This window comes from Ctenopharyngodon idella, chromosome 8, assembly GCF_019924925.1.
Source record: "Ctenopharyngodon idella isolate HZGC_01 chromosome 8, HZGC01, whole genome shotgun sequence".
Taxonomy (NCBI): domain Eukaryota; kingdom Metazoa; phylum Chordata; class Actinopteri; order Cypriniformes; family Xenocyprididae; genus Ctenopharyngodon; species Ctenopharyngodon idella.
In genome coordinates this window covers 12714377-12727005 of record NC_067227.1, presented here as the reverse complement: position 1 = coordinate 12727005, position 12629 = coordinate 12714377, and the positions used below count along the sequence as shown (strand labels likewise).

General features: G+C 36.1%; 1 protein-coding gene across 3 annotated transcripts in view; it reads left to right on the top strand.

Annotated features, from left to right (window-relative positions):
* The window catches only part of gpat2 (glycerol-3-phosphate acyltransferase 2, mitochondrial), a 61340-nt gene extending 51140 nt beyond the window's left edge, over positions 1–10200 (top strand). For all 3 annotated transcript variants that reach the window (XM_051903974.1, XM_051903975.1, XM_051903973.1), the window contains 5 exons: positions 2119–2244; positions 3893–4013; positions 4170–4238; positions 8678–8733; positions 8930–10200. In XM_051903974.1, coding sequence (XP_051759934.1) covers positions 2119–2244; positions 3893–4013; positions 4170–4238; positions 8678–8733; positions 8930–9055 — 498 coding nt within the window. In that variant the 3' untranslated portion in view covers positions 9056–10200. The remainder of the gene's footprint in view (positions 1–2118; positions 2245–3892; positions 4014–4169; positions 4239–8677; positions 8734–8929) is intronic.
* The last annotated feature ends 2429 nt before the right edge of the window (positions 10201–12629 follow it).

The following is a 12629-nucleotide window of genomic DNA, read 5'->3' as shown; positions in this document are numbered from 1 at the left end:
CTGTGATGCGATTACGATACGATTCGATTTAGAGGTATATCGATCGATATCTTGATATTATATTATGTGCCTATTTTACACAACCGGTTACATTATTATCTCATGCCAAAATATATAACACATTTAATTGAAAATTTCTCATCCTGCACCCTGATTAAGACATCCACAAATAAAAAATTCAAGTCACACAGGAGATCAGTAATCTGATGACAGCTTGTATTTTAGGCTTCTGTGTTAAAAATGTGTAATGTTAAAATCTACAGAAAAACAAGTAAATATAGGCTATTTATATAAATCAATACTATAAAATTTAAAGACATTTCTTTTAAATGTATAGCGCAGCTTTTTAATGAGGCAACAACAAATTATAGATAGACTATTAATAATCTTTCATTGCGCAAAAGTATTATAGTAGGCTATAAAAGGCTCCAATACAGAGCGGTGCAAACATGGAGTCACAGCGCGCTGCGCTTCTTGTTGGAAAGTTCAAAAAAGATATTGATTTGTGGTGTATTAGATCTATGCAGTTTATTGAGCCTTTCTCTTTAACCGTTTAAATTTCAGTTACTGAGCGTGTGAAGAACAATTCATAGTACTCTCTACTCCAGTGTTGTGATCTAACAGACACCCGGTGGACAGTAACATGATTTACAAATAGTAATAAACTCTAGCAAGATGAAGTCATTTTATGCAAAATCATAGACCTTTATCTATTGAAGCACAAAAATAAGTAAAAGAAAACTAAATTCAGTGGCCTATTTGTGCACTGTTTGCGATGGGGCATTCTGTGTGTGCGCACTCCTCTTTCGTGTTATTTCTGCAAGGCTTTAAACACAGCAACTGATAAACTTTAGTGGCGATTTAGTACCCGATTGGACACTGACAACAAACAAAAACAAAAACACACAGTTATGTAAAAGTTCCCGTTTTGTCGAGTATCGTTTGTCGAGTAAGCACAGTCTTAAATGAGGTAAATGGTGTCAAATTAACGTAAAGAGTTGTGAGAAAATAGGATGTGTGTCAGATCCTCGTCATATGTGTCAGGTCTTAAAGTGACAGCAGCATTTTAAATATTTAATCTAACAGGTAGGAAATACACAGAAATTGAATAAAGTTATCAAACACTTCACAGTCTTCACTGCATAAATTAAATATAGATTAATCCTTATTAAAGCTACAAAAGTTCACTCAAGTGAGCGATTTTCTCTTTTTCTTTTGTTCTTTTAACATTAATGACAGACATCACAGCAGCAGGCTTATTAGGCTGCTGTTACTTTAAGATCTGACGCACATGATGCAGATCTGACACACATCCAGTGTTCTCACAACTCTTTACGGTCATTTAAGACTTTAACTCATTTAAGACTGTGCTTACGAGGATATTTGACAAAGCGGGCATTTCGGCATACTTTTGTGTGTTTTTGTGAAAGAGAATTCACTGCGGCTGTCTTATCGTGCTTATATGGTTTATTAGCACTTGAATGAATGATAGTGTGATCATATAATGTAATGCTAACTAAAGAATGACGGAAAAAAACGATGCTGCGTTAATTGTGTTAAATATTTTTAACGTGTTAAACTGAAAAAATTGTATGCGTTAAGGTGTTAATTTTGACAGCCCTAATTACAATATAAAAATATATTAAAAAATTCAATGTTAGGTGTGGTTATTCGCAATTAATTACAAAACAATGTGCAATTAATTTGTTTTGTTTTTTTATGATTGACAGCTATATACTGTATACTCAAAATTGTTGCTGAAATTAAATTCATTTTACACAGTAATTACTTAAAATTTATATATAATTTCCAATGAGAAGTTTTCAATGTTAAGATCAAAACAACAACAGTAAATTCACAGTGACATGGCCAAAAATACAGTTTTCACTCCACTGCTCAGACATCTAGCAAGCTCAGACTCGATCTAATCTCTGACACTGACCGTTCGGTCTGTGCCCATTTATTTTCAAGTGCCGCCATAGTTTTCAGCTGACTGATTCACACCCACAGAGATGAAAGTTATTTTTGTTTTTCTGTGGTTAAAGGTCATTTCAACCCTAAACTGATTGTTTGTATGTGTCTTTACTCTTTAGAGATGTGAATTTTGTGTGTATGCAGGTTCAGAAGGATACACCAGTGTGTGACTTCATGAAGAGGCAGGGTGTGTTATCATGGGCTGCTTCAGACAACCCTGACCAGAGCAGCGATTCAGACTGTGAGGAACCAGACAAACACTCATATAAGGTACACAAACCCACAGACCCATCATTAATAAAATATGGACATTTAGTGGGAATTTTTGTGTTTATTATCATATATTGAGATTTATATAGTACTCACATAATCTCTGGACACTCTGGATCTAGAGTTCCAGCGAGATGAAAACCACAGAAAAACATTAACACGCAAACCTCATTCATCATTTACAGACACACACAGACAGACATAAACAGCCCTACAACTAAGACAGACAGTTCTGCTGCTCTTGAAGTGTGCTTCTGTCTGCAAATTGCTTTTCTTTGTATCTGTGCGATGAATCCAGCAGAAAGAACAAGAAGGGAATGTCAATGGTGTGAGCTGCTGTGGATTGGTGTTGTCTGTTGCATCAGAACCTCAACCAAACATTTCGAGCACAGGTTTAGGCTTTCCTCAGGTTTTAGCTTATCCTTACTGAACTTTTGGGGTCATTTCTGTTTTACCTTTTGAAGCTTTTGAATGATTATTCAAGTGGTGTTTGCTAGCATCACTGTTACCAAACATCAAAAACAAACAAGCATCACTATTACTATTGATCATACTTCCCTAGCCCTTACTGTTGAATTCGCCCTATAACTGAGCATGAATCATACCTCATTTCATGTGGTTGGATTCTGTGATCCGACTAATTATTTTCAACTGGTAGACAATAAAACAGACAATCGCACAGACTTACATGAGGGACACTCTAGCTACAACTGAGAGACTACGCAGAACAGGTTTTTTACTATTATTTAGAAATTAACACTTAATTATGATTATTTTATTTGTTTTTAATGTTTATATTATATAAATTTTTTTTTTAAATAAATGTTATACATACTTTAAAATTATACATATTAAGAGCATAAAATTTAATCATAATTAAGTGTTCCTTTTTATAATATGATAACATTTTACAATAAGGTTGATTAGTTAAACATTAGTTAATGAAAATACAGTTGTTCATTGTTTGTTCATGTTAGTTCACAGTGCATTAACTAATGTTAACAAGATTTTAATAATATATTAGTAAATGTTGAAATTAACATTAACGAAGATAATAAATGCTGTATAAGTGCAGTTAATTATTAGTTCACGTTAACTAATGTAGTTAACTAATGTTAACTAATGAACCTTATTGTAAAGTGTTACCAAATATTAATAATCTGTAATTTCATTGCATTTCAAAAACAATTTGTGCAACATTTGAAAATGAGCATTTATATACATTCATAAGACATAAATATGAACAAAAACAGCGTTTAAAACTTTGGGTTGTTAAGATCTTTTTAATGTTTTTTAAAGATGCTCACCAAGATCAGAAATACAGTATAAACAGTAATTGCTAAGTAATTGCTTTCTATTTGAATATATATTAAAATGTAATTTATTCCTCTGATGCAAAGCTGAATTTGTCACACAATCCTTCAGAAATCATTGTAATATGCTGATTTGATGCTCAAGGAACATTTCTTATCAATGTTGAAAACAGTTGTTTTTTTTTTTTTTTTTTTTTCCACAGAATTTTTTGGTCACAATGTAAAAGTCTTTACTGCCCAAACAACATCTGTTTCCTAACTAATAATAACCTTTGCATGTTTTCTCACTGTCCTCTACCCTTCTGCTGCCTTTTCTCTCTCTCACTGCTTTCTAGTTGAGTCAGCCATCTCAGTGCCCAGAGCTGCTGTTCTTTCTCTGTAGTTTACTGAGTGTCCAGCTGAGAGCTCTGTGCTGGGCACTAGAAAGCCTTCATTACCTCCCCACACCTATCACAGGTGAGTACACACACACACACACTCAAACTCTGACCTCTGGCCAAACAATGCTGTTGCCATGTGTGATGAGCAAGTGTTCTTTGGCAGCATCGCTGTCACTATTCACACTGAGTGTGAACAGCTGAGTGTTTATAACCTAAAAATTGTTTATTTTAGAGACAGACTGTTTGAGCCAACTACACTCACACTTGAAGAACCGAGCTCAGCTGGACAAAACACACTATGGTAAAAAAACAAAAACATGCTTTTCATTTTCCATTCACCACCATGAAGCTAAAGGATTTGCTAGAGCTTACGCCTTAGATCCGTATTGAGATCTGGTTTCCAAGTGGTCAGCTCTAAATTCAGGTGTAAACAGGGGCCAAAATGTTTTTTCAACCACATTTTGAGATTGCTGAAAATGCATGTCAGGGCTCGAAATTAACTTTTTCGCTTGGTAGCACTGGTGCTCCCAACTTCAAAATGCTAGGAGCACCAGCAAAAATTTAGGAGCACCACAACTAATATATATACAGTATCTCACAGAGGTGAGTACACCCCTCACATTTTTGTAAATATTTTATTAATATCTTTTCATGTGACAACACTAAAGAAATGACACTTTGCTACATGTAAAGTAGTGAGTGTACAGCTTGTATAACAGTGTAAATTTGCTGTCCCCTCAAAATAACTCAACACACAGCCATTAATGTCTCAACTGCTGGCCACAAAAGTGAGTACACCCCTAAGTGAAAATGTCCAAATTGGGCCCAATTAGCCATTTTTTCTCCCCGGTGTCATGTGACTCGTTAGTGTTACAAGGTCTCAGGTGTGAATGGGGAGCAGGTGTGTTTAATTTGGTGTTATCGCACTCTCTCTCTCTCTCATACTGGTCACTGGAAGTTCAACATGGCACCTCATGGCAAAAAAACTCTCTGAGGATCTGAAAAAAAGAATTGTTGCTCTACATAAAGATGGCGTAGGCTATAAGAAGATTGCCAAGACCCTGAAACTGAGCTGCAGCACGGTGGCCAAGACCATACAGCAGTTTAACAGGACAGGTTCCACTCAGAACAGGCCTCACCATGGTCGACCAAAGAAGTTGAGTGCGCGTGCTCAGCGTCATATCCAGAGGTTGTGTTTGGGAAATAGACGTATGAGTGCTGCCAGCATTGCTGCAGAGGTTGAAGGGGTGGTGGGTCGGACTGTCAGTGCTCAGACTATACGCCGCACACTGCATCAAATTGGTCTGCATGGCTGTCGTCCCAGAAGGAAGCCTCTTCTAAAGACGATGCACAAGAAAGCCTGAAAACAGTTTGCTGAAGACAAGCAGACTAAGGACATGGGTTACTAGAACCATGTCCTGTGGTCTGATGAGACCAAGATAAACTTATTTGGTTCAGATGGTGTCAAGCGTGTGTGGCAGCAACCAGGTGAGGAGTACAAAGACAAGTGTGTCTTGCCTACAGTCAAGCATGGTGGTGGGAGTGTCATGGTCTGGGGCTGCATGAGTGCTGCCGGCACTGGGGAGCTACAGTTCATTGAGGGAACCATGAATGCCAACAGAGCATGATCCCCTCCCTTCGGAGCCTGGGCCACAGGGCAGTATTCCAACATGATAACGACCCCAAACACACCTCCAAGACGACCACTGCCTTGCTAAAGAAGCTGAGGGTAAAGGTGATGGACTGGCCAAGTATGTCTCCAGACCTAAACCCTATTGAGCATCTGTGGGGCATCCTCAAATGGAAGGTGGAGGAGCGCAAGGTCTCTAACATCCACCAGCTCCGTGATGGAAGAGGAATCCAGTGGCAACCTGTGAAGCTCTGGTGAACTCCATGCCCAAGAGGGTTAAGACAGTGCTGGAAAATAATGGTGGCCACACAAAATATTGACACTTCAGGCCCAATTTAGACATTTTCACTTAGGGGTGTACTCACTTTTGTAGCCAGCGGTTTAGACATTAATGGCTGTGTGTTGAGTTATTTTTAGGGGACAGCAAATTTACACTGTTATACAAGCTGTACACTCACTACTTTACACTGTAGCAAAGTGTCATTTCTTCAGTGTTGTCACATGAAAAGATACAATAAAATATTTACAAAAATGTGAGGGGTGTACTCACTTCTGTGAGATACTGTGTGTGTGTGTGTGTGTGTGTATATATATATATATATATATATATATATATATATATATATATATATATATATATATATATATATATATATATATGACAAGACTTTATGTCAAGCCTTATATATATATATATATATATAAGTCTTGTCATTTACTTGCCCAGAAAAAAAAAAATTGATTTTTATGTTGTAAATATAATTTATTCTGAAGCAATATTCTCATCAGTTTTCTATCAGCTTTGACATATTTAAAGGGGGGGGTATCACACACAGTTTCTGCCAATCTCATGTTAATCTTGAGTACCTATAGAGTAGTAGTGCATCCTTCATATCTCCAAAAAGTCTTTTAGTTTTATCATATTTATAAAAGATACATACGCTTTACCCAGTCTTTCCGAAAACAGCCGAGCGGCTGGAGGCGTGTCGTGTGAGCGGAGATAGTGACGAGCTGTCACGAGCACACGCAGCTTTTGTGTAGAGATTGTCTGCAAGCTAAACAGATGTATTTAAACACATGCAATACACCATCGCATTATCCCTTTTGAATCACTATAATGAATATAGCGTACAGTGAATGATGAATAATGAATTTATGAATTCACTACGTTCGTGTTGTTTACATTATATGCACTTAGGTGCCTATTGCTAACAAAACAGACATTTGAAGCAGTTTTACTCACCACCTGCGGTTCCGACTCATGACCGGGATCATTACCGCTGTGACCGCTCCATCCTTCAGTTTCAAATGATCTGTAAATCCAGCGAAGAACTGGGCCTTGTTTATGAAACCATAAGCGCCGATCCCGAGGGCTCAAACAGCCACGGAAAAACACGAGATATTCTCCATTCATTTTAACCAATAAAAAAGTGATTGCAACTATCAGTTTTAATAACAAATGTTGAGTGCGCATCAATGTATTGCGTGAGCACAAAAATCTCAGCTCTACTTAACGCTGGGTTCTTTGGGAAGCAAGGTTATCTTTCCTTGACAACCAAAAACACACTTCTTTGGTGACATTGTTGATTTCGTGAGGTCCTGTGACCTGTGCAGCGCTGCCGACGACTTCAGTAAAGCCGAACGCGCGTGCACTTGCTCTCTCGCTCTGGTCGACGTGTGTGTGCGCGTCCTTCCGGGAGAAGTGCCCGTACAAGGAATTCCGCCCCCGTTTACGTTACTCAGGCCTATACTCGGAAAAAAAAAACCCAAATCCTGTAAGGATTTGGAAGAGAACTGTTCTTGGTCGTGTGATGTTGTTTAACTGTATCATATGTTATAAATATAAAAACACCACATTTTGAATTTTTACCGCAGTATGTTAACTGAGTTTGTGTGTGCTGCGCTCATTTGTTTCCATTTCTCCTCGAGAGGCTGCGCAACCTTGTTACCTTCAGTACATTATATATTATTATTTCGGTCGCCACTTACACTAAATGTAATAAAATCTGAGTCATTCTCGCGTTTTGGTCATTCTCTAGTTTTTTTTAAGCATTCAAGTGTTAATGTCGAGCCCTGCTGTAACTGTTCTTTTCATCTTCTCTCTTCAGCTCTTTACATTTTGCACGCTAGTTAGCTCCCGGTCACGTGACACCGGAGCGCAGTGAAAGGGACATTGACGGCTATATTAACCAGCCTAAAGTCTGCTTTAAACTTAAGAACATAAAGTTGAAGTTTAATTGGTTATGTGATAGAACGGTGGACCGGTCACTGTATCAGCTCACAGCAGGCACATTGTAATTAGCGAACGTTTTGTAGAGAAATGAAAACAGGTCGCAACGCAACTATTATTTGCACTCGCACACATGCTCACATATATATTTTGAGGTCGCACGCATTAAATTTAGGGAGCATATGTGACTAAAATGGTCGCAGTTTCAAGCCTTGCATGTGACCTCTCCACTTCATTTTTTTTATTTTTTTTTTAAACATGCAGTTGCGTCACAATGCAACAGCGCTAAATCAAAATCCTTTTTTTTTTTCTTAAATTGACAGACTTGCCATAATGATGTAAAAATAGGAATTGTATTGGAAAATCACTCATGTAATTGCTAATTTGCATCATTTGAATGAAATTGAATTGCATACATTTTTTCGAAATAGTCTGTTACTGATTACAAATTACATGATGAAAATTGTAGTTAGTAACGTAATCTAGATTACGTTATAATGTATTCTGACCACTTTTTGACATTTTTGTTGTCAAAGCAGATAACTTAAGTGTCTCACCTCTTCGTGATCATTGATAGAGAATAAATGAAGTGGCTTTAACCGTTACAGTCTACATAGATGCTGACAGCTTCACTTCAGCTGCTGATGCGTTATCTTTAATGTATTATTAATCCCGCTGTTTTTAACAGACTTATGAATCATTTCTCTGTTACTGGGTAATCTAACTCTGCTGAAGACTAGAGCCTTGATGTTTTATAAGAGAGTTTCTGCAGATCAAATTGTGTTCCAGCATTATTAAATAAAACTTCAAGACTGAAGTCTTCGTGTCATGTGATGCTCCAGCGCTGTATATTTGATATGTTTGTGTGAATCTTCTTTAGAGAGCTCATCTATTGACTTGGTGAGAATGGCGCTTCGTACGTTCATTGATCTTGGGGTAAGTGATTCTATACATCCTGATTTACTGTATATACCCACACCCACACACACCGCTACATAAGCTGTAAATAAAAACACAAGGCCAGATAAACTGAGGACCGTAAAGTCTAACAAAATGTAGCAGGTGTTGTAATAAAGGACAGTTAATTTGGCCTCTCCTGACTAAACAACGTTTCTCTGTTCCTGCACTTCAGGTGTTGATTGAGGACAGGCAGAGAGAAGATGTGTATCTAGATGTCAGTCCTCTCTTCTCCCAGTGCGCTTACAAAGAGAAACTCTCACAGTTTTTCAAACAGTTCATAGCTAAAAGAGAAAAGTGAAAACTCAATGAGAAGTCAGTCTCAGCTGGGAATGATAACAATAGGCACTTCTGAGTTTACTATTCAGTTCTTCAGTGTTGTTTAAATAATTAATTATGATTGTTTTTGTTTTTTTGTTTTTTTTTGGTGTGTGTGTGTTTATACTTGCCTAGCAGCACACTTGATTTCTGTTCACATATATGTGATGCTGACTGAGGTTGATTTTTGTGTTCGTTGTTGTTGTTGAGAGCCCAGATTTAGTTATTGTTTAGATGATGACTATTCAGATGGTTAAATATTGTTTATAAAGAGCAGATAAATTGCATCAACAATTTTTTTTTTTTTTTTTTTTAATGATTCTTTTGTTCAACTGTAATGAATATGTAATGCGCTTGGTTCAGTACACAAGTTTCTGATAATTGACCCAGTTGTAGTGTTTCTGTCATGGTTTGATTTATAGTTTTGCCACACAGCACTGCATATGAATGTTCATATGCACAGACATTTTGCATTGTCTTCATTACCTAAAACATTAAGATGAATCATCACATTTCCTTCCTATGCATATTCTGCTTCCTTTAGTACAAACACTGAACACTATTAAGTGCAATTTCACTTCTTGAAACATGGGACAAAACATGTCCTGCTTTTACCTGTCATCAGTTTTGAGAATGACAACATTTGTACTTTTAAAATGAATTTGAGATTATCATTAGAATGTACATCGTATTTACTGTAAATCAAAATGATAAAATTCTATAAAAAAAACAGATTAATATAAAATTCTAAAAATATCTATAAAATAAAAAAACAGATCAATACACAAAAAAAAATCTAAAAATGTCTTATTTAAAAAAAGAAAAACAATACTTGATGTACATTTAAAATATATGAAGAATTCATGTACACAAAAAAATCTAAAAATGTGTCACTTTCAAAACAACAACAAACAAAAAAACTACAGTTCTAAAAGATTGATACTTTAAATCTACATCTTCTGCATTAAAAATATATAAAAAATACAGGAATATGTCATGTTCTGACAAAGAAGTGAAAATGTGGGAAAAAATACATAGTTTTTAAGGTTTCACAATCATGTTCATACTCACTGTAAGATGTTTATGAAAACATTTAAAAATAGTTTTTTTTATTTTAAAAATATTTTAAAAAGCAATACCAAATTCAACTCCTTTCCTTTACCACATTTATATATATATATATATATATATATATATATATATATATATATATATATATATATATATATATATATATATAGTAACTGATAAAAGGAACTGCTTCACACTGCTTTGGAGCTTTACGAATCGAATCAGTGGTTTGGAGCACCAAAGTCACGTGATTTCAGCAGTTTAACAGTTTGATACGCGATCCGAATCACTGAATCAAAACAAAAGATTTGTAAAGCTCCGAAGCAGTGTTTTGAAATTGGCTATCACTAGATATTGTTGAAAAGTCTTTTTTTTTTTTTTTTTTTTTTTTTTTTGGTGCACAAAAAGTATTCTCGTCGCTTTATAATATTAAGGTAGAACCACTGAACTCACATGAACTGTTTTAAATGTTTTTAGTACCTTTATGGATCTTGAGAGGTGCAGTAACATTACTGGCAATAGAGGCCTCACAGAGCCATCGGATTTCATCAAAAATATCTTAATTTGTGTTCCGAAGATGAATGAAGGTCTTACGGGTGTAGAAGGGTGAGTAATAAATGACATTATTTTCATTTTGGGTGAACTAACCCTTTAAATCAGCTTTTGAAACCATCCTGTAGTCTAAATTCATAACTATAGTTAAATATACTAGATTTACAGATATTTGACATTAGAGAATGTAATACTTTCGTATCTGATGCCATTGACACATGTAGTTATAAAAATAAAAAATAAAAAAGTCTGAAGCTTTTTTTTTTTTTTTTTTTTTTTTTGCACCAAAATGTAAATGAATACTTCAGAACAGGTAAATCCAAATGAATTCCTGTCAACAATCAGTGATTCCAGTGGTCCTGCTGAGTTTCAGGAGGTTATCACCAAATGGACTGTTGATAGGTAATAATCATGATGGTGTGTGAGGGGTCACTGCACTATCACTCACTGGAAATGACTTTGGCTCTATATATACCAAATACTTGACAATCTCATATATAAACACCCGTCCATGCAACATGAGAGCCATTCTAAATGTGCGTTATCCCAGGAACATCATTCTTGTGTATCTTAATACTGAGCAACACATGAGTAAGTGGCCTTGAACATATTCGTTTGAAACACAAAGACTAACGGACAGCTGCTGCTTGAAGTGCAGAAGTGCTGAATAAGCTCTCTAGACACCCAGACAATCGACCCACGGACTCGCCACACACAGTCAGCTATCAATAACACAGACGGCATTAGATGAGCGGGAAAGTAAAAGAATAGGGTAAGAAACAAGACGGGTTGAGAAATAACAGCTGGCCGCAACACTCAGCGATTCACTTCATTAACACTATGCTCTAAAAAATCACTTTCCTTCCTACATTTGTTAAAATGATTTAAAGTCAGAATGAAAGAGAATCTGTTTTGTGAATGAATCTTATTTTGAACAATTTTCTTCTTTTTTTTGTGCATCTTTGGGACTTTTCCAATCTTTTAGTCTGCTTAAACCCCACCACTTTCTTACAATCGACTGAAAACTCACATTTGTTTTTGAGTGCAATATCAATCCAATAAATAACTGATGAATTGATTCAAGTCACCACCCTAATCACTTTTTTTCTTATTTGATAATCTGTTACACACTCGTGTGTCACAATATGGTAGAAAAGATCTGTCGCTACTTGTGCATTATCATGGCTTTAAGATACACTGAAAATTGCATTTAAACATGGGCTTTTATTGGATTCAATTTTGTGTTAGATTTATGATTCACACTGAATCAAACTTTATTTCCGGGTTGATGACGAAGTAACACCAAAGTCCCTTTCAAGGAAAGTCTGTTCACTCAGTGGCCATATTTGCAATGCCTCCAGGCAGATATTTTGGGCATCTTAAGTCCAAGTCCCATCTATTTAAATAGGGGAATCCTGAAATCTCAAAAACAACTTGTCGAACTCGCAATTAAATAACATTTCAAACAGCAACAAAATCTGACATGAATTGTTCCATAAATGTTGTTTCTTCTGTCTGTTTTGCAGGCTAGACCAACAAATGCGCATGTGCAGTCCTTAAGTTTCAGGTTTCTATGGGAACCGGAGCTTCTAATGGCAGCTGCAGTGATGCAATGACTTTATCAATCAGCGATTGGCTCTTTTATTTAGAAGGCGGGATGTATTCCGCCATATTGCACATTTCTCCCATTCATAAGTAATAGGAGTGCACAGTCTTTAGATGCGTCCCAATTTGCGTACTTGTGCACTAAATCACTATTGTTCATGGAAAATTCCAATAAGAATAAGTGCACATTAAATACCCGAATAATGCACTTATTTAATCGAAAAAACAGTGTGGAATGTTAGACACATCATGCTTTCAACTGTCCCCGCTTTAATTATGTAACGGAGGGGGAGGGGCTATAAGACTCAGTTGTTGAAAGACAAAATAAC